We start from the raw sequence: 23,960 nt of genomic DNA on the forward strand, positions 1-23,960 counted from the left end.
TTTCATAATGACAATATGGCGACAGAGGACAGCAGGCAAGAAAAATACCAAGCGCAATTTTTTAAAATGTCTTATGCTTACATTGCACACTGGGTCAGGAATGCAACCTAGCGGAGCAAAAATAATAACTCCGAAACGAAGCATTTCCGCGACTTGGTGTCTTGGGCAAAATTTCTCGTCATAATAAGGACCATCTATTGACATAAACAAATAGTTCAAAACTTTCTCGTTTTTTCAACAATATCTTTGAAATTTGAAGCTTAATCCAGTAAAATAAAACATTATAAAGCTGTAAGCAAAAAAACCGAAACAGAAAAAAAAACATATTTTCGACATTTTTTTCTTTAACTCCATATAACTTTGAACCAGTAGACTGTGGAAATTTTACGTCTTTGAAAGAGCTGTTCATTTTGTCAAGATAAACAACTTTGCCGAAGACATCAAGTTTCCAAAACGTCAGAAAAAGAAGTTAGATTGTGACACCATCTTTGCGGAAGAGTTTTGAACTATTTGTTTATGTCAATAGATGGTCCTTATTATGACGAGAAATTTTGCCCAAGACACCAAGTCGCGGAAATGCTTCGTTTCGGAGTTATTAATTTTGCTCCGCTAGGTTGCATTCCTGGCCCAGTGTGCATGGGATGAAAGCAGAACAGAAAAGCATAATGCATGATTTTATTACGAGAACTATTTTCTTTTTACAAGAGCAATTCAAGCTGAACTTTGCATTAGGTTCTTAGTAACATTGATCGATTCTCTTCGTCGACTTTCTCTTTCGTTAATAACTTATTCACAGAACCGTTTCTTGATGTGTTTGTCGTATTGGATGCTAGATAAAAACTTCTTTTATCGATTTATGTGCTGAAAATACCTGGGAATGTCTATACATGACCGTGGGGATGCAAAGAGAAAGTTGACGAAGCGAATCTGTTAATATTACTTAGGACCTAATGCAATGTTCAGCTTGAATTCATTTTTTTATTTGAGGGCAAATGTATATTCCTATTCTACGGGTGCAACCGATGAATTTTACAAACATTTAGAAAAGTTTTTTATTTATTTATTCGTCAATCAATCAAATCGTAGACTACATATTAACATTAAGACTTATGTTCTATGACTTCGCAGGGTTCTGAAATATATTTTTAATTCTGTTGAGGGCATATTTAGGTCAATCATTTCACAATGATGATTATAAACAGTCATCATCTGATTTAGCGGTCCAAATTTAGCGTAATTGGTCCGATGGCGATCTACTGCGAATAACTGTCGATTGCGTAATTGTCGGGAAGGTGCATACAAATTTAACCTTGACAATAGATCAGCTGAGTCAATGCGTTGCGAAATGATATTGTTTAATAAAGAAATCTTTGCGTAATCCCGACGTTCTTTCAATGTTTGAATGCTGATCAGCAAGCAACGTGCTTCATATGACGGGAGAGGAAAAGCCGTCCAACCTAACTTACGTAATGCATATAATAAAAATTGCTTTTGGATTGACTCTATTCGTTCTTCATGCTTTTTCATATAGGGTGACCAAACAACGCTACAATATTCTAAAATTGACCTCACATAAGCAACGTAAAGTGATTTAATTGTATAAGGATCTTTAAAGTGGAGACCGAAACGTTTTATAAAATTAAGCATATTGCCTGCTCTATGTATTATTGTGTTATAATGGTCCACAAATGTCAATTTAGAATCTAGAATAACACCTAAATCTCTTACATTTTCACATTTTTGAACATTTTCATTACCTAATGTAATACAAAGATTTTGTTTGTTTAGTTTTCTACTGTACGTTATAAGATTACATTTTTTGATATTAAGTTTCAATAAACTTTTACTACACCATCTGTAAAAAACATTTATTTCATTCTGAAACACATTCATATCGTTATCGCTTCCTATTTCTAAAAATAGCTTCATGTCATCAGCGTATATAAGTACCTTGATATTTTTTAAAATAAGAGAGACGTCATTAATGTACAAAATAAAAAGAAGAGGACCTAGGTGCGATCCCTGGGGAACCCCTGACGTGACATGAATTGGCTTAGATGTTTTTTCGTTGAATCTTACAATTTGCTGGCGATCAACTAAATACGATCTAATCCAGGTGATGAGCTCCATCTCAATTCCCATTTTTTCTAATTTAAAAATCAGCATTGGGATATCAATTCTGTCAAACGCTTTACTGAAGTCTGTATATAGAGCTTCTACTTGGTTACCTCTGTCCATTGCATTTAATACAAAGTCCACAAATTCCAAAAGGTTTGTGGTGGTTGAACGGCCTTTAAAAAATCCGTGTTGTGCACTAGTTATTCTTTGTTTTATTTGACCAAAAATGTTTTTATTTATAATTGATTCGAAGAGTTTTGGAATGCACGAAATGATAGCAATCCCACGATAATTTCGAATATCGGATTTTTTACCTGATTTATATATGGGTATTAAGTAAGATTTTTTCCATACCTTCGGGAATATACCAGATTCAAGCGACATATTAAACAGCCAGAATAAAGGGGTTGTGAGTTCAGTTGCTAAGTTTTTCATAAAAGTAGGTGGGATTCCATCTGGTCCTGAACCTTTAGTGGCGTCCAAATCTCGTAGGCCATTCCAAATATCATGACGCGAAATGTTATTAACGCCAACAGTAGTTGAAAAGTCAGGAAAATAAGAAAAATATTCATAATCACGATCATTATCTGAAAATTTCGTGTATGTTTCTTGAAAAAAAGTGGCGAAAAGATTACATATATCATCAGAATTATTACCTTCCTTTTCATCCAATGTCATTTTTGATGGAAAGCTGCACGATTTCATTTTAGTTTTGACGTAATTGAAGAAGTTTCTTGGACATGATTTAATTTCATTCTCAGTTTTTATGTTATACTCAGAAAGTGCCAAAGAAATTGCATCATTGAGTTGATCACAAATACTCAAATACTTTTCGAGATTATCACGATTTTTATGTTTTCTGTATAATTTGTGAGCTTTTTGTTTACGATTTTTCAAGTTAATGATATAATTAGTGAACCAAACCGGATATTTGGAGGAATAATTGCGTCGTCTCCTTTTTAATGGAATTTCCTCGTGAATTACGTCAAACAGAATTTTATAAAAAACCTCCACGGCACATTCAACATTTACCTGATCCTTCAAAATGGTTTTCCAATTTAGTCCATTGAATTTAGTTTTAATATTATCATAATTAGCATTTTTGTAGTCGAACACATTTTCATACTCACTGTCGTTGGGGTGTTGACTCTCATGAACAAATATGGAATACTCGATTGCTGTGTGAAATGCTTCATTCTTCCATAAAGGAGAAATAGATTTACTTACACAGAAATCTTCATGTATATTCGTTAACAAGAAATCTAGGAAACAATTCTGTTGATTTCTTACATGGTTTATTTGGTTTAATCCTAAAGACGCCATTTTTTCAAAAATAAATTGTAATGTTTCGTTTTCCCCAATGACTGGGAGAAGAAAACTCTCATTATCTGAATCAGGAATAAAATCAGCATTGCGTTGATTGAAATCTCCATAAATATGAATTTTGAATTCATGGGGAAATTGAAATACGATTTCTTCAGCTATTTGGAAAAACTTTTCATACGAGGACTTACAAGCGTAATCTGGGGGAAAATAGACTGTGGTAAAAATATGAGTTTCACCAGCTATATTTGTCTTTACCCACACATGCTCAAATTCTTTTACTTTCGATGAAACAATAAGTTCTGAAATAAATTTTGAAGAAATAGCAATAAGAACTCCACCACCTGACATTCTTTGGGTTTCGAGTAAGTCACGATCATCTCTGAAAACATTATAATCATTTCCAAAAGTTTCCTCACTTTTAATGTTCTCGTTCCAACTAGTTTCAGTGCCCAAAATAACTGAAAAAGAGGAACTCAGTATATTTTTATAAATTTCATTCATTTTTGTTGCGCTTTTCATACGATTAAAATTCTGACAATATACCACAATTTCCGTAGAATGTGTTTCAGATGAAATTTTTGTTTGTTCGTCAGAGCTTAGAATATTATTAAAAATATCGGATTCATTACCAGTCACATCCGGTTCGTCACAGTCTGCCTCAGAAAAGTGCGTCAGGTTCATCTCCTGCGAAACATCGTGATCCTCGTCAATTTCATTCTCAGCCGCATCCGGTACGTCACAGACTTCTTCTGAAGAGAGCATCAGATTAAGCAGAAACACATTTTCTTCCTCCAAAGGGTGCGTCAATTGTGTTGAAAACACGAATGGTACAATTGGTACAATTACCTTTATGAAAAGTTATGCGTGACCTTTTTGCCCTAGGGCTGTCACCATTCCATGTATTTCGACCAAGATTCGCCCGTGTCACCCCATGTATATGCGAGCGAGAATGGAAGAATCATGGAGATTGCTGACGTTTTTCTTACGCACACTACGTCGCGTATACGTATACACGAAATGTTTTCATGCTCATGCTAACAATTTTGTTGATTTTCGTTGCGCTCCGCTTGCAAGTACCGGAAAGTTTTGATTCTTTTCTATGTTGTAAAAATAAACCACCTGCTTACATTGCTGACAAGTTGCAACTAAATGCTTATAATTGTTTTAAAATAACTGTTTCATGGCGAACTAGTTTTATTGCGCTTACTTATAAAGCAACGAAAGGATTTATTTTTTGGTTTTATAAGGGCAATTCATATTACTTTTTTTGTATACTTCAAAGCAATCATAAAACCTTTCATAAGTGAAAATAGCATAAGCATCAGTTGTTTTTTAAATTAGCTTTATAGGGGTTTTGTAGATAGCTATAAGAATGTTTCATGACTTGCATTGTATATGACCGTGATAAAGCTGTAGGTAATGGTTGCAGCTGCAATAAAACCTTTATACATTTTGAATAAAGCCAAGCAGCTCTAGATTTGTTACTTGGGAGAGCTGCATCTTTTTGTATGTAAAATATTTATTTATTCCATTGCTCAATTCCAGCTTTTATATCCATGTAAATGATAATTTTCATTATCTCAAGGCTCTATGGGCTATCTCTATCCTTCAAAGTTACTACTAAACAGGCTCTTACTCCAAAACGATAATAGCAAGGGAGAATATTGTTGCACCATGCGACGCGAAAATAACTTTCCATAATTATCGTAGAAACTTCAAGAACGTAGAACTTCATCTAAGGACACCCTTTCCACTAACAAAAACGGCCTTCCTTGACATTCGATGATATGCCGCGGTTCTATTAACAACTGTTTGGGTTTATGCGGTTCTTTTAGCCTGTATATACAGCAACAACGTTTGATTCCCTCAATTCTCCGACGTTTCGATGATTTATTTCATCTTTTTCAAGCAATTTACAGAAGCAACGTTATTTTGTTGTGTGTATGTGTAGTCCTATTTAATTTTTCGTTTGTTTCTAATGGCGTATATCTACGGCTGTTGACATAAATTAGATTGAATGTTAACTTCCCGCATAAACAACAACCATAAGAAGTGCCTAACCATCGATTCGGGATATCATCTCTTTTCTTTTCCTTTATTTAACGTTGGCCTCTGTTCCGCAATCTAGTGCCAATCACCAACGGACATCGATTGCCATCCATTGACGGCAATCGAATGTGCAGGAAGGCAGCTTCCACACCTGCGTAGGATATCGCACCCATTCAACACACATGGGCCGGGACCAACGGCTTACTTCCCTTCCGAAGGAAGACGTGATCAGAGATTTGTATGCCTCAGAAAAATCCCACCGACCTCGGCTGGGATTGAACCCAGACCCATCGGGGTGTTAGAAAGCAGTCACGCTTACCACTACACCACCGGCGCCGGCTAGGGATATCATCTCAACTCTATGCGTTATGGTCGCACCATCTGTGATGTGTGGATTTAAAAATATCGATTTGGAAGCGAAATCTGAATAAATATTTTGATAAGCAGCTCCGTATAAAGGCACCAGTGCCAATTTTTTTTTATCTGCGAAGGTCTTTATTTCGTTAAGATCAATAGTTTGTAGTTTCCGGGGAACAAACTAAATCACTGTAGCTAACTACATATGCTGACATGTTAGAGATGAACCAGCCTAAGGCTGAAAGTCTCGTTAATAAAGGAAAAAAAAAACATATGCTGACATTAATGCTAATATAGTTTCCATTCCATTTATTGATGTAGCTTTTTTAGCCGCATACAAACTCTTGTCACTATTTATCAATTTATTAACCAATGATTGGGAAAAACTTTTCACCAAACGCCATTAATCCATTGGTAGGTATGTTAATACGGTTTGCAATAACCTTCACATAAAACGAAACATTCCAAATATTGAGTCTGCGTAAAATGCAGACCTGGGTTACGTGAAATTATCAAGCATCACTTCAACCAGACGTACACCTCAGGCCTTTTCCTCTCCATACTCTCAATTAGTGTGAACGACTACACCAATTCAATTTACGGGATGCTGTCTGCTCTTGTCGTAATTATGTTTGTGCTTTCGTTCTTTTCGAGTCTTGCAATTTGCTCTGATGACAATTGATGAAGCGCCACCAGCAACTGCAAAAGTAATTAAGCAAATTCGAAGCGAAATTAAGAGGTTGGTAAAGTTCACTTGCAATTAAATGCTAATTTGAAAATAATTAAACCAGTAAGTGGGTCAGACTGTGAATCATTTCAATCGCAGAATAATCCAGGTTGAAATTGATAAATAAGTAGTTTTAGCATGGATTTAAAGGGATTAGGGTTCTGTGGGATTATTGGTATCGATATCGACTGATATGCCAAATTAAAAACCATACCATCAAAATAGATCTGTAAACGATTTTCTTCCATACGCTTACAGAACATCTAATCATAATCTACGAAACAAACAGCACACATCTCGCATTGTGATTACACTTCTCTTCACAAATTCATCATTAAACAAGTGTGAAGTGTCGCTGGTGGCCCAAAGCTCAAATGCCGTACCTTTGTTCACGTGGCACACCGAGCAGCACCTAAAGGTAAGGACTATGGTTTCTCCCAGCCACTGACTGCTTTCATGTACCTACGTACATATTTTGAATGAGATTTTGCTTTGAAACACCGTCATTCAGCCATTTCTTTTCATTTGTCGTTGTTCGTGTCTCTTGTCACTGTGACCATTTCTCTTAATTATGGCAGGATGTTCCGACAATTGTACTGGAAAGCGAAATAATGATGGTTTGATTAAAGACTCACAAACTTCATACAATATTCAGAACAACTTTTATCTGATTTCAAGAGAAATAGATTTTCTGTTGGCATTACAAACCTTTATTTTGATTGATACTTTGAGAATAAGGATCTGTCGCATCGTGCCACTGAAAGAAAAAAAGTTGGGAATCGCGAATTCTACGGTGTTTGGTATTATAAAACGGTTCGAAGAACGTCTGACTGTTGATTGGAATCGAAGATCCGGATTAGCTGACACTTCGCTTACTTCATAGAATATACAAAGAATTCCAACATTTATGCAAACAATTAAAATCACATACTAATTAATAACATCTCATTCGCTTATGACAATATCTTATCCACAACAAATTGAGATATTTTTGATCATTTTGAAAATCATCCTTTGTGTAAAGTTTACCCGACACACGAACTGCTTTATTTTCGTCTTTGAAAAATGAACCATAACAACCGAAGCAACTGTTGGTCCTTTTCCTTTCTACCTTAAACAAGCAGATTTAGCTAAGTGGTCAGCACCAGTCGTGTAAACGAGCTGGGCTCAAGACTCGTTGAATCCATACTGTAGCTTTTTTTTAATTTTGATATTGCTGTAATAGGGGAAATGGATGTAATGTTGGCCTAAATACCCTTAATTTGACCCATATATAAATTCAGCAACTGACTAAATTTTTATTAGTGACCAAAAATATCTATTAGTATCGTCCCAATGACGCGTTCATCTAGATACAATTGATAAATTGCAGATTTTTAGCGATGGGCCCATTGTTAAATCCATAGGCCAATATTAGAGCCATTTCCCCTAGTTCAATATGATATTGGTTTGTTATTGTGGTGCTCAAAAACTCTGTTATTCATGAGATATGTCAATAGCTTATTTTGCTATTACTCAATTCTTAGCCCATAGGTTTTCCGGTATTATTTTTGATAATTTACCTCTTATACTGTTCAAAACATTAGCGAAAAGATTTCTTTAGATTTCCTATTCTTAATGTCGAATTTGCTATTGGTTAGATGTTTTATTCTATTCGGGATGCTACTGCAGCAAAGATCTGAGAAAGTTTGAACGGAAATTGTCATGTCTATTATTGCAATTTATACGTAGAGATTAGTGCACACTCAACCTATTTACTATGGCATTAACAATTGATATTTGTTCACTGGTTGAATTTTGTATGATTCCTTGTAGCGTCCTTTTTCACATTACACAAGTCATAATATTAAGATTTTTCTGAGTGCCCGAAGCTGAAGCAAATACGTGAACTGTGATAATCGAAAGAACTCTACAAGGAAACACCATAAGCAGGGATGCTTCCGTCTATTAACGTCTCTTTAAACTGTTCCCCTGGTAGAGGAATAAGCAGGGCTGCTTCCACTCACTTTGCTGTAAAAAAATGCAAAACATACAAAACAATCAAAATCGCTGATTCTGACTCTCTGAATGTGAAATTTACAATACACAAACACATACTTTTTTGTAGCTTCCAATCACAAAATATCAGTATAGGATCCAATGATTTTATAATTTCGAATATATTTTTTTATAGTGAAGTGTGTGGAAGAAATAAGGGCTAGTGTTTTGGTATCTGGAATTGACGCCTGTGCTATGAATTATATCGGCTAGTATGTCCTTATTCGATAGTCATGGGAAGCAAGCACGCACAGTTCGAAAAAGTAGTGTTAATTTCTGTTCAGTATGATGCACATAAATGGAGCGTCAAATATCATATAAGTTTACGTTATATATCATGTAAAGTTCGGAGACATTTCATGCAATGTAGTAAATATTGTATACAAAAGCCCATTGTTGTAAACAATATTGTTTACAAGTTGCTCGGTTGCGTGAAATTAAATACAAGTTTACGTGAATTAATGTTTTCATCACTATTAAAATTCAGAATTTTTATCTGTGCGTGGTTGGTTGATGTACAAAAGTTTACCGATTTGTGAATTAGTGAACTAGTGACAAATTCAGGTTCATCCTCTGAATTTGTTTTTTAAATGCCAATAGGTATTCACAAAAGTGGTGCTGGTGGTGTAGTGGTCAGCACGATTGCCTCTCACTCCAAAAGGCCTGGGTTCAAGGGTAAGGTCCAGGCTGATCACGCCATCCTTCGGAAGGGAAGTAATTGGTCCCGGTGATGGATCGATAGGTAAGGTCCAAGGTGGGAGCTACCTCCCTGGCATTGGTATTGGTTGCATTGGTACTCGGTACGGAAAACAAGATCAACGGAAAACAAATCAAGGAAAAAATGCATCCAAAAAACAATCGCTTCTGATTTTTTTGGCCGTTTGCTCATGGTAACGGATGACAAATTCATCGTGCGTCATAATTGATTAATTTCAATGAGAGAATATATAAAATTACACGTGCATGTAAATTCACATGTTTATGAATTGAAAAATGAGTGCGCTGAGATTTATTTTTCCTGCGCTATGTAAATATACATGCTAATTGATATTTAACAAATAAGTAGACTATTTTAATGCATTTCTCACATGCAGTCGGTTTACAGCAACTGTAATTATCATTATTTTTTTGCTGTTTTGAAAAATTGCTTTAGCCCGACACACACTTAGAAATAACTACTTTTACACGAGACGTATTCTATCTTCTTCTTCTTCTTGTTCGCATTTCAAGCTTATTGCTTAGTGCATATGAGCTTATTGCGTGCTCTCAACTTAGTGTTCTAAATGCACTTCCTCAGTTATTAATTGAGAGCATTCGATGCCAATTACCAATGCATGAATTTGTATATTGTGTGGCAAGGACAATGATACTCTATGTCCAGGGCAGTCGAGAAATTTTCCAACCCGGAAGATTCCCTCAACCGGACCGGAAATCGAACCCGACGTAATCCATATTGGACGTAAATCATAGAACGTAAACAAACATTTCATGTAAAATTAAGTGTTCTCAAACCGAAACATAAGCTAGTCGACGAAGAGAACGTTTGATTGAATTGATTTTCACGTTTCTTTCAGCTGATTCTTATGTCAAAAGGCCCGCTTACATGTGCCGGTCTCAGGGAACCGAAATTTACATGACTTTTTAGTAGTGTGCAATTTTAATAGAAAAGTTAGATCCAGTCAAGTTAAGTTAGAATTCAATTGTGGTTTCCTAATCTAGTTTTTCATGCAAAAAAAAAGAAAAGAAAACGATTACATTTCAAACAACTTCTAGGATTTAATCACGTTTAAAAATGATGTAAATGTTATTTCCCTGCTAAACTTACATTTCAGACCATAGAGCAATGGTTTCAAAAGTTAGCCCTTTGCCACCTTAACAGTTATACCTCTAGGGTGTTTGTACGACAGCTGTGATTTTTGTCCAACAAAAACACTATCCTGCCCCAGTGTGCGTCAAGTGAATACCGCTTAGAGATCTATCAACTGAGGCAGCTTAAAAAGCGCACGTCCATTCGTCTTCGTACCAGAATGGAACTCTAAACAGAGTTGTGTACAATGATCATCCATCAAAAGCAATAATACAGAAAACTAACAATGTAAATATGAAGTAGAACAATCAGCATAGATCCAGCCTACGATAAAAATTCAGAAAATTCTACAATTGCAATTAAACCAATATCCTACACGAGGAGTTGAGGTGGTAGAGCTGAAGGTTTACTTCGATTTTAAACACACGACACTTTGCGCTTCCATCGTAAATTTCACGCAAACTACAAATCAATCACATAACTCAAATCAATTAACGTGATTTCGTTTTCATTTGCGAGAAAGCATAATAGTCCCCCATGGAATTTTTTTTTATTAGAAATGAGTTATCCATTCGAATGTATTGTAAACTACCTGTATTTTACACTGTGCACTAAAAGTCACATGCTTTGTTTAAATTTTGTGTGTGAAAAATACCAAATCTTCCCATCCGTAAGAGTCTAAGGATAAATTACATTTTCAACAACGTTTTTCTCGGCTTGCTGTTTTTTTCCAGATAGGATTGATGTGCTTTTATAGACAGTGTCCTTCTCATGTGAATATGTAACTTTTTGTCATTAGGAAAGTATTCTTGATTACAGATTAAAGACGACTAGATAACCATATGAAGCAAATCGTTATGCAGTTAATTACCGTTTATGCCTTTTAAATTCCAGCAACTTTAAATCAACAACTTGTCCGTGCACTATCATTCCAGTTTTGCATGTTTGTCTAGTCAGGTAGAAACTTCTATCGAGCACTTAGCAAACCCACAACTGAGCAACGCTTGTCGGTTGGAATGAAATTAAATCCAAATATTTTCCGGCAATTACCAAGAGTGTTCGTAGCTGAAATTACAGTCATCGCCCATTACTGGTGCTATGCTCTTTCGTTGTGTCGATTCATCCATTACATTTCATCCTTTCTACCTGTTTGTCGGAAGAATTTATTGCACTTTTATGCTTCCGTAACGATTTCCTACACTTTCCTTTTGGCAATGACAACGAGGGTGTGGAGGAACCTGACAAACCGGTGGTGGCAGTTGGGAATTCGTGGAAGGGCGTCACCAAAAATGAACAATTTTGAATAATGATATAGATTCACAGACCTACAGATTACTTTGCTGAGGATAGTTGCAGTGAAATGGAAGAAAATTGTGCCACTTATTTTTTTGTGCCAAATCAGTCGAGCGTGTAATGTTCAACAGTAAAGTCGTTAGATAATTTCAATTCAGTGGTGTAGACAAAATGAGCAAATTTTATGTAAGTGTGTTTTACGTTCATAGATCCTTTAGTCTCCTTGTGTTCTATTGCTTCGGGTTGTGACAAAAACATTGTGCCAGAGGAATGTTTTTATAATTATATTTATATGTGTATTGCTGTTGATCCTTACGTCTTCGAGAATATTCTGTTTTATCCTTAATTTTGAGAATGGAACGTATGGATTGTGATAAAGATGTACACATGTTGTTCAGCTTATGTGAGGATGCATTGTTTTTAGAAAGTGCTTGCACCTGTTTGCAGCATATATTTCAGCCTGGATAAAGTGGTGTTTGTGAAGTATGCGGAGTATTTTATCGTCATGTCGTACATGTATGATTTATAGCTAGTTAATTTTTTATTGACTGAAATGTTGAGACTGGTTAGTAAAAGTAGTGAATACTTAAACTTTGGTTTGTGATTGTAGTAATAATTTACCTACATTTTGTTTCTTTTTTCAAAGCATACAAAGATGACGGTTGGAATATGCTGGTCGTAATGAGGGGCTATTCAAAAACCAACTAGATAGTTTAGGGAAGGCGATGTGGTATCAAGCGTATACGTTCTATACAAATTTTAAAACTTGTGAATGAACGGTTGGCTACGCAGAGGAAGAAGGGGGCTAATATTGCTCAAAAAGTATCTAAGTAGTATATGGACAGCCCCTTAAGTAAATGAAATGATGAATTGTTTGCAATTTCGGAGTGATTATGATGTAATTTTGCCTAGAAATCAGCCATTCCTTAGCAAAACGATATAGCGGTTCTCGAAATTTCGTAAAAATTGGTAGTTGTGTTCCTTATCGCAAAATATTAGACCCGTATTTTTTTTTATTTTGTCATTAGGGTGACCATGTCCATGTTAGGGTGGTCCAAGATTTTCTGTCCCTAATAAAATTAACGACAAGAAAGAACATAACGACGTGTTTGGGGTATCATCTAAACCATTTGTGGAATAGTTCTATTATTTGGGTTATCTTTTGTTTATGGTATATTTTTATTAGTGGTTCTACACTAAAAATTCATGTAAATTTCGGTTCCCTGAGACCGACACATGTAAGCGGGCCTTTTGACATAAGAATCAGTTGAAAGAAACGTGAAAATCAATTCAATCAAACGTTCTCTTCGTCGACTAGCTGATGTTTCGGTTTGAGAACACTTAATTTTACATGAAATGTTTGTTTACCTACTATGATTTACGTCCAACATGGATTACGTCTCGTGTAATAGTAGTTATTTCTAAGTGTGTACATCTCGATACAATACCAGACAAAAGAATATAACATCGTGATTTTTTTTTCACTTTAACTTTTCAACATGTACTGAATTTATCAAATTGTGTGGTGGGTTTTGATCATTTATTCTTGATTTTTCTGTATATTTTTGAGCTTGGTTGGATGAGTCTATATGCAGTTTAAGGTATTGTAGTATAGTAAAGAGTTTTCCTAGAATTTCTCATACCTCATGTAGACTCATCTAGTCATGTCGATTTTTTTTGAATAGTTGATCAACCAGCAGCCCACATTTGAATAATTTTCATACAGGGTTTGCATGCTCTTTTTTTTCACAAATTGCTCATTTTTTAATTACTTTGCACTCTCTTGAAACATGTTTTTTTTTTCTCATGCACTCTCTTGAAACATCTATTAATCGAAAGTTTGAAGTTCATATAGGTACGTTAAACAAAGTAGAATAGTTTTCAAGCAGAAAGCTGTTGCAATTTTTCCGTCATAAAAAACGAGAAGAGAAATAATCACTGCTCATTTCGGACTTTCAATGAAAAAACTCATTTGTGTGAATTTAAATGATTTAACTGCTCTATGCATGTCTACAGTGAACTTTGATCCACGTTTATCCATTGATTTAACTAAGCTTCATCAACTGAGTGAAAATATATAAACAAAGGTGCAATTTGTGTAAAAAAAGTGCAAGTCAACTAGACCTTTGCGCCGTTAATTGCATCGGTGGTGGCGTCGTAAAAGCTATTTTAGCCGCGGTGGGTTACTTTGGTGGCCGTAAAAATATAAAATTTTCAACATGGATTCAAGTAAGGTAACATAAAGTAAGGTAACATAAATTGCGTTAGTGTTTGTGGCATATTATAGACAACGCTATTTGTAATTTACTTTCGACACACTATTGTATCTTTTCGGAACTCGATATGTGTGAAGATATTGAACAATTTACTTTGTTATTATACTATACTATTGACCTTAGTTTTAAAATTTTCTTTGTAATTTTATACGTCACATGATGGGTTTTGGTTTGAGACTCTGACCATTTCTCGGGGGAATTTGGAACGTGTCCAGAGGTGGCCAATGTGATTCTGGGCACTCGATATAACTACCGAACTGTTTTTTTTCTTCATGTTATGTTTACGTCCAGATTTTTTATTTCCACTGTGGCATTCGGAATATATCTGATATAATGTGGATATTGGCACTCGATGCGGCTTGTTTTCAAATTATCATGTAGTTTTATGTGTTACATGGCAAGTTTGAGCTAATCTCATAACCTCCTGGGGGATTTCTGCAGGAAGCTATTACTGAACACGAGAACCAGCATGAAAATTAAATATCTTTGCAACCTGTTACTTTTACCATTGATGCAGAATAGCTTTGTAAAGCAAAGCGTCAAATATGATTAAACTAGATCGTCAAAATTAAAAAATTCAGAGCCAACATTTCAAAAGGGCGTAATTGCTTTCGTAAACAATGGCTTTAGATGTTGATTTCTCGCAAATTAAAACCCATCCCTCCAAATTACAAATGCTAGCTGATACAGGAAACATTCCTCTGTGTGCTGGTGTCATTTATTTTCATGAGTGAGCTTTCATTCGCGAGAAATCGACAACTAAAGCCATTGTTTACAAATGCATTTACGCCCCTTAGAAATGTTGGCACTGAATTGTCAGATTCAACCAAAATTTAGGGGATTTGGCAGCTGTATTATACCTCCCGAAACGTGTTTGATCATTGCAATTATGGTCCTAGGAACTTTCTACCCATGTGTCGTAAAATGTTTATTATTATTTGTCGTAAAGTTTCACATGCTTGTTAAATTTTCTGATTTGGTGGAGTTTGCGAGAAATACTTCTTCTAAAATTTTTAAGCATATTAAAGCCATACAACGTCGCCATATTGAAAATAATATAAAGTAAAAAAGTATCTGTGGCGGTGGCTTGGCGTGCTGGCGCACATGTCTAATGCTGAAGAGTTACAGCTCATTGAACATTTTCTGAGAAATCACGATGTTATGTAATTTTCTTCGGTGCTGAATATCTATAGGAAATCACTCCCATATGCACATTTTTGTTGAATATAAGACTTTCTTTTTTTTTTTTTTTTTTTTTTTTTTAATTATAGTCACTTTAACGCTCTTGGGTCATTCGTGACTTGTCCGGGGGTGAGATTTGAACTCGTGACTTTGGCGTGAGAGGTATGGATGCTAACCACTACGCCGGGGTCGCCCCCTAAAGTAAGATAAGACTTTCTTTTAAACATTTTATAATGTGATTACCCTATTTTTTTTCAGAACAACATCCTGATTGGAGTGGCATTATTGACCACTTTCATTCAGGCTACCCCAGTCGTGCCTGAGAAAAGACTTAAACGAAGTTTGTTACAAGCGCTGTTCGGAGCAGCACCTATAACTACTACAGAAGCACCACTACGTATTACGACCCCTGAAGTGGACATGGTGATGGAATTCTTAGAAAGCGGTGAGCCAGTTTATCTCATGCCTACAAAACAGGATCCGGAAAATCCGCCAACATTTATACCGATGATGCCATTGCGATACTTTGCATCGCCTTCTGGTTTACATTTCATTGCAGTTGAACCTATCAACTTCACTCCAGAAAACCAGTATATTCAACACGAAGGAGCTGAACAGCAGTGGCAACCGAATTACATTCCAGTAACCTCTAAAAATGTACCGACAAAAATAAACAACAATATTCCCCCACACCTAAAAGGACTGAGTAGCTCTGAAATTCGTGAGCTAAATGTTCTAGCGAAACAGATTGGAGTTGAAAATTTAGATGACTTGCCGCCGCTGGAAGAGGTAATGTCATTGCTTGGAACGACAACTAAAAGTGAGACGATTGAGGCTATCCGTGAATATGCATCCACTCCCACAGGTTTGGATTTGATTCGAGATTACGTTATGAGTTATCAACCTGTTAAACGAATGGATACTGTGAGACCTGATGGCCAGTTCGATGAAAAAAAATCTATTGAAATGCAGGGCAAATACCCAAGCGAAAATATGATGTATGTCAATCATCCAGTACCAATTATAGGTTACACTATTCCGAGCGAGCAACAACCTATGCAAAAACCAAAACCAACGTCTGAAGCACCAAATCAAGGATTATTTTCAAGATTGCGTTCATACCTTGGCTTCGGATCGCACTCCCAGCCGGCTGAAGAAGTGCCAAATCCTAATATATTAGTTAACGGTCAATCCGAGTTTAACCTTATTCCTCACATTGTAATCCCTCTTCGACATTGGGCACCAATGGATGGTTCAAGTGGTTATGCATTAGAAGACCTGCAACACTATCCAATGACACCTTTAATTCAGGACACGAGCCCGTATGTGCTAAAGCCTGAAACGATTCAATATGCCAGTATTAATGCGCCTGTCTATGATTCAATGGATCCAAAGCTTAATGAGGCGCACATTTATCAGGATGACGTTCACAACAAACAGGACATCAAAGATGAAGCTTCAATTGCAAATCAGAAACCTGTAAGAATCTCTCCACCGGAAGAGCAAACCGGACAACTCCACAAAGCGGACATTGACAAAGCTGATTTACCACTAACTATTAAATCGATAGACCAAGCAAAGCCAGAGATAATTACTCCAGAACCCACCACTGAAGTTATTGCTACGGAAAATGTTGAGTTTAATGAAACTACAGAACCAATGACCACGGATGGTACAGTGATAAGTGAAAATATATAATTTGAAAACAAACGTACCCTAGGAACACAGTTGCCATAAGTACAATAGTTATGGTTAACCTTTTTATGAGCCGCTTGTGAGGAAGGCGTAATGAGTGTCTGCATTCAGTTGAAACAAAAAGTGCCACGTGGGTTAAAGATTCTTCAAAATCAAAGAATAAATTCCTGGAGAAGAATGTTAGAATTAATAATTTATTTATATATTAATAATACGAGTTACACAGTATTTGAATTGAATTAAAATTTATAACTACCAGAGCGTTTTATTATTTCAACTATTAATTTTAATGCCCTAGACAATCCATTCTCGTTTCAGTAATCAAAATTACCCATATCTCGAAATAATTATCAATTCAGTGATTCGATACCAATAGCGGAAATTAACTGTGGATAATAACCTATTTACCTTTATTACTGATTTAAATTTCAGAAAAGTCTTTCAAAATCAGAAGCCTGGCAGTTTAAAATTAGTTACATGTGAGCAGGATGCGAGAAATAAAAAAAAATAATTTCTGGGGAATTATGAGGATAGAAGGAAAAATCGAAAACCATTGAAATTGTCCAAATCTGCAGCTGCGGACGAAAAGTCCTGAAGTAATCGCGAATTGGTCAATATGGGCTACATAAAACCAGTACCACCATCCGAAAGTACTTGAACGGCAAGACGGCAACTTTCTATATGTCCATGATCACGAGATATTCTGTGTTGTTGTCATATATTATAGCGCCCGTCACAAGGGTAATATGAAAATGTAGTGCCTCTAGCGGCGTAGTTCCCAAATAAACATATATGTAATGACTCAAGCTTGTTGGTCTAACCCAGTTCAACAACTTTGTCGAAGACATTACAGCACTATATAGAAACAATTTTTTTATATAAACTTTATTTAGGAGATTTTAAGTCATGGGCTAGTTCATCTCCGCAAACTAATGGAATAATCCACCACAGCTCCTATTAGGTAAAATCTCATTAGCTGTGGATTGGGTATCCTTATTGGTGGTTCCATAATTACGCTCCCTAGTAACCGGGAATAAGGATCCCTGATTGAATTTGTAATATCAAGAGCCACATGTGAAAAGGGCATGCAAGCTTTTTGTAAACAAACCTTTATAGGCCCTTTTCTCGCCAACCGACGGTCACTCACGCAAACCAACAACATCATCGGGAAGGGGAAAGCTTCCCCCACCCGCTAATGTTAATGGTTTGCGTTGGTGTCATATGAGTGTCGAGAAAAGGGCATAAGAAGGTTTGTTTACAAAAAGCTTGTATGTCCTTTTCACATGTTGTTCTTGATATATTGTATGGCGAACAAAGTACTGTTTTTGTTGAGTTGTGCTGTGGTAATTAATACATAATTTCGTGTGAAATAGTGCCGTGTGCCGCGAAAGGATTAATCCAACGCGTGCCTGTTGTGTTTTTTAAACAGGCAGTAGGAGCAGTGGTGGCACGAGTCCTGGAGTTTAACATTTTTTCCTTAACATTTGATACTTTTTGCAATAACCATTTTGACGACACACAAAAACAAACTGGCAAGCTGCAAAAATGTCATGACATTTCTAAACTGTTTTCTGCCAGCGACAGAACATTTTCGCACAAAGAAGCAGATAAGACCGGCGGCGCGCGCGACATAAATTTATGTCGTGTAGAATTTTGCTGATTTCTGGCTAATTACTGCATTTATTTGATGTTTATTGCATGGAATTAAAAGATAAGAATGAAGACTGACCACTCATAAGCATTGATGTTAAAATTATGCGTAAATAAGGGAGTTGGTAATTTACTGTCACACGCAAGCCTGCAGCTAAAATTTCATTACAATAAACTGTTTGGAAAAATCAGGCTGCGAGATTTTATTTATTCTCTATCTCCGCTGTTCGCTTGGAATGTAGTTATAAACGGCCGCCCGTGTGCTGGCTGTTTTGTTTCGCTCTGGACGATGGTTTTTCAAAAAATGTACTGTTGCCACCTCTGGTAGGAGAACGGTTGCCCTAGCAGCTTGTTCTCGTTTAGTTTTGCACTTTCCCCCCGGCGTGCTTTTGATTTTGTATAGTGAGCTGTGGCGGTAAAATTTCATTTTGTGTTATTTTCCTCTGTACATATATGCAGAATTTTCATCGGTTGACTGGGAGCAGCTTCTTCAGGGGCACTCTGTCGATGATATTGTTCTTCTGTTTTACGACAAGCTTTACGAAATTCTCCACTTGAAGGTCTCTCGACGCCGCCCTGCTATTAGTGGAGCCAACAGGAAGCCCTGGTGGTCCATTGAGTTAAGAAACCTGCGCAACAGACTGCGTAAAGCACGTAAACGATTCTTCGCTAACAAAACCATTGAAAACCGAGAATCGCTTCACCTTGTGGAACTGTCCTACAAAGAGCTCGTAGCATCAAGCTACCATGAATACATGCAGAGGCTGCAATCGAATTTGAAACAAAACCCATCAATGTTCTGGAGGTTCGTGAAGCAACAAAGGGCAAGCAATCGTGTTCCGGACAATGTCAAGTATGGTGACGCTTTGGCCTGCTCTTCTGAAGAGGCAGCTAATCTTTTTTTGACCTTCTTTCAAAGTGTGTTTAATGCGGAGTCGCCCCAACCTCACCCGGGTTGTTTTCAAAATGTGCCATCCCATGATATCCACCTTCCTTTGTTCAATTTTTCTCGTGAGGAAGTGTTGAGAGCGTTAGCCAAACTAGATGCGTCGAAAGGAGCCGGAGTCGACGGTTTAACTCCAACACTGCTAAAGAATTGCGCCGAGTCTATAGTTAAACCTTTGAAACCTGGAGTTCCACAAGGGAGTGTGTTAGGTCCATTGATCTTTGTGCTCTTCATCAATGACTTGTGCCTGCAAATATCTTCTGGAAAGTTGTTTTTTGCCGACGACCTCAAAATCTTCAGAGTCATCAAGTCTGTTTTGGACTGTGTTGCTCTGCAGATTGACATCGATGCCCTTTCACGATGGTGCAAGGAAAATGGAATGTGCGTGAACATCAATAAGTGCAAGGTGATCACTTTTAGCCGTTGTTGGATTCCCATCAATCATCTTTACAATATTGACACTGCTCCGCTGGAACGTGTGCAGTCTATCCGTGATTTAGGAGTTATCATGGATTGTAAGCTTCGATTCAACGAACATATATCCACCGTTACTGCCAAAGCCTTCTCCGTTCTTGGGTTCATTCGCCGCAATGCATCTCAATTCACCGACGTGCACACATTAAAAGCCTTGTTCTGTGCTTTAGTGCGAAGTATCCTGGAATATGCTGCTCCCATTTGGGCACCGTACCATACATCTCAGGTGATCCGCATCGAACGTGTGCAGAAATCATTCATTCGCTTTGCTCTTCGGCACCTACCGTGGAATGATCCTGTCCATCTACCTGCATATCCAGAACGATGTCAACTAATTGATCTGGAACTGCTATCGGCAAGACGGCTGAAATTGCAGCGGCTGGTTATATTCGATATCGTCCAGAATAACGTCGACTGTTCGGATCTTCTCCTGCAAGTATCACTGAACGTTCCACAGCGTCAGCTGCGGTACTCAGCACTTATCGCAGTTCCCGCACATAGAACATGTTATGGTCATAACAACCCGCTCAGTTCTTGCCTCAGAGCTTTCAACAATGTTAGTGATTTGTTTGATTTTAATGTGTCCAAAAATTGTTTTAAAAATAGGATTAAAAACATAGCATAAGTTAAACTAGTCTGTACGACACTGTCGAAGACGAAGAACAAATAAATGTCTGCTGCTAATAGTGTTCGCGTTTAATTTGGCTTGGTGAAATGGATGTGTGTAAGGTCTTTCTATTAGTGATCTCCCAGTTACATGTGTAGGTCCGTGCACTATTTTTTTTATTCTTAAGAAAAACAAATTTGTATATGTATTTGTAGTAGTCTACATCGGTTGATGAAAATAAATAAACAAATAAACAAATAAACAAATGAAACGTTCCAGTTTCGGATGTAATGAACGATTCTCGCGCAACACGAGAAAAGGGCCAACAGTTGTTGATCGATTTTCTCTTTCGCGAATCCGACTGCAAATAAATTTTCCATTGAGTGTGTTGTTTCAGGCGCAAGCTGACATCATCTTCTGTCGAACTGTGCTGCGAGCTTAGCGAGAAATTCGTTTATGTAGCTGTAGTAAACCAAAGAGAAAGTCGATTAAGAGAATCGATCAACGAGGATAAGCCCTTTTCAAATATTACGCAATAATTTTCTTCTGATGCTGACTCAATCACTTGAATACGAAACTGCTCAGTAGCTGCACCGAGGCAAAAGAACGTAAGAATTCCATAAGAACCACTTATGAATTTTAGCCACAAGAAATCGGTATGAATTTCATAGATTTGCCTTATGAAAAATAATGTTGACAAAAAATAATAACATGGAGCAGACTGGAACCGAACCATGGACGTAGAAATTACGGGTCTTATGTCTGGACCACTCGTCTGTCGACGCTTGGGTAAATGGAATGGCTAAACGCGTATAAGAGCTACCTTATGTTAGACGAAAATCTTTCATAAGTCGCGCTTATGAAATTCATATGTGTCGTTCATAAGTCGAGCCTTATGAAATTCTTAAGTCTATTTGCCTCAGTGTGCTCAGATGGACATCGCGTTAAAAAAATGGGATGGCAGAAATTAGGCAAAATATGAGTTGCCTTCTTAATTAGTTCGAAATTGGATGATATGAGAAGTTCATTTTTAAAAATTAATGCAGAAAAAGAATTAGCTGTTACAATGATCAGCGCAGTGTGTCTAGGACGATTCAGTTAGAATCGGACCAAAATACCAGACCCAAAAAAACGTAAAATACAGAATAATAATAATGAAGAGGATGTTTTTCAAGAAAATCCGAGTTTCGCGGATGTTGTAAAAAGATCTAGTCGTGCTAGTAATCAGAAAAACAGTAACAATATCAAACCAATTATTTGTAAAACTCGTAATTGTGATTAAACCTAAAGAGTCCAAACAAGCTTGCGAATACACTCGCAAGTTTTTGATAACTCAGTTGGATCCAAAAACACACAAAATCAGTAATTTTAGAAACGGTAAAGATGGCTCCATTACTGTTGAATGTGCAACAGGAGCTAATGTAAGTGATGTGAAAGTAACGGCGCCAGTGGTGTAGTGGTAAGCGTGATTACCTCTCACCCCAGCAGGCCTGGGTTCAATCCCAGTCGGCGCCGCCGAGATGTTCTGAGGCATAACATCTCTGATCACGCCTTCCTTCGGATGGGAAGTAAAGCCGTTGGTCCCCGGTTCATGAGTTGATGGGTCGATAGGTAGGGTCCAGGTGTGGGAGCTGCCTTCCTGGCACGTCGATAGCATTGGTGCTCAGCACGCAAAACAAGATCGACGGAAAAAACAAACCAAAGGAAAAAAAAAAAAGTGATGTGAAAAATGCTTCAAATGTGGAGAATTTGGGCACAAGAGCATGGATTGCAAAAATTGTGAGAGATGCTCTAGATGCAGCTAACAACACAAAACGTCTTCTTTCCTTTATTTAACGTCGGTCTCTGTTCCGCAATCTAGTGCCAATCACCGACGGACATCGATTGCCATCCATTGACGACAATCGAATGTGCAGGAAGGCAGCTTCCACACCTGCGTAGGATATCGCACCCATTCACAACACACATGGGCCGGGACCAACGGCTTTACTTCCCTTCCGAAGAAAGACGTGACCAGAGAGTTTTATGCCTCAGAAAAATCCCATCGACCTCGGCTGGGATTGAACCCAGACCCATTGGGGTGTTAGAAAGCAGTCACGCTTACCACTACACCACCGGCGCCGGCTACACACAAAACGTCGGAGTGTACATTAACTGTTTTGAAATGTATGACTTGCTTGAAAATGAATAAAGAACGTAAAATGAACTTTGACGTCAACCATGTCGCATTTAGCTCAGGATGTGTGCTCTATAAAATACTTTTTGATCAGAAGAAAAGCAGCTTGCGTTAAAAAAAGGTAAGTTCCAGGAATGGAAATCAAATCAATTTTTTGTATTTGATTGTTGAGGAAAAACGTCCTCTTTGAGTTTTTTTTTTAGCTGAAGCTCATATTGTAGAAACTGAGGCTTTTTTTCTTGATTTGTTTTCCGTCGATCTTGTTTTCCGTGCTGGGCACCAACGTCCGAAGGAAGGCGTGATCAGAGATGTTATGCCACAGAACATCCTGGCGGCGCCGACTGGTATTGAACCGAGGCCTGCTGGGGTGAGAGGTAACCCAACAAACAATTTGAGTTGATAAACAGCTGAATAAGCTATTTATTAGCTGAAGAAGCATGTTTTTGCCTGAATAAGCTCTTATTCAACGCCCAATGTTTGTTGGGCATCACGCTTTTACCACTACACCACCGGTGCTACTCAGTGTTGGCAAAATCAGAAATCAAATGATATTTTTCCGCTCTCATGCGCTCGCAATATCACGCGTGATATTGGAACAAAATATCATGCTTGATATTGATTTTACAAGCTCCTTTGATATTGCGAGACTATTCACAACGTGCAAAAATCAAGCTTAGAGTTGACTCGACACAAACATGATTCCATTGCACATCGTTTTCTTAGAAAGAGAAAGCATAGTATGCTATCTCTTTTTGATCTTCACCAATGGCAGATGCGAAGGGACTGCTTCAAGCCGTTATGGAAGTTTCGGTTGCATTCGGGTGTAAAGCAAAAATCATTAAACTCAATCTCACCACAGTTTGGTGAGATTTGAAGTTGGTTAGTTTTGTTAGCTTAATATTCCGAGCTGCGATAGCACAGCTTGCAAAATCAACCGCAGTTGTTTGCTTGTTGATTTTTGTCAACGAAAATCAAGCGTGATCTTGGGCGTTGGTGAGATTTGATTTTTTTGAAATTTTCCCAACATTGGTGCTACGAAACTGAAGCCTTTGATCATTATAGTGTTTCGGGATATATTGTTGCTGCTTGTTTATCACATTCTAGACACACTGGCGATGCTGCTATTTATGTCAATTCGACCTTCGCATCAATGAAGTTATCGATGGTAACTGGTTCTTGGGCATTACAGTTGCACGTGGCTTGAGGATGAGTTATTATCGTAATTATGGTGTTTTGTATC

The 23,960-nt window shown here is 37.3% G+C and overlaps 1 protein-coding gene across 1 annotated transcript; it reads left to right on the plus strand.

The window, feature by feature from the left end:
- Positions 1-11,885: 11,885 nt before the first annotated feature.
- Positions 11,886-16,870, plus strand: LOC135704448 (uncharacterized). The gene is made up of 2 exons (XM_065225915.1): positions 11,886-11,900; positions 15,431-16,870. Exons 1-2 carry the CDS (start codon positions 11,886-11,888, stop codon positions 16,868-16,870), a joined length of 1,455 nt encoding a protein of 484 aa, XP_065081987.1.
- The last annotated feature ends 7,090 nt before the right edge of the window (positions 16,871-23,960 follow it).

This window comes from Ochlerotatus camptorhynchus, unplaced genomic scaffold (genome assembly GCF_037179485.1).
Source record: "Ochlerotatus camptorhynchus isolate MF236.1 unplaced genomic scaffold, CSIRO-AGI_Acam_v1.1 ptg000240l, whole genome shotgun sequence".
Classification (NCBI taxonomy): Eukaryota; Metazoa; Arthropoda; class Insecta; order Diptera; family Culicidae; genus Ochlerotatus; species Ochlerotatus camptorhynchus.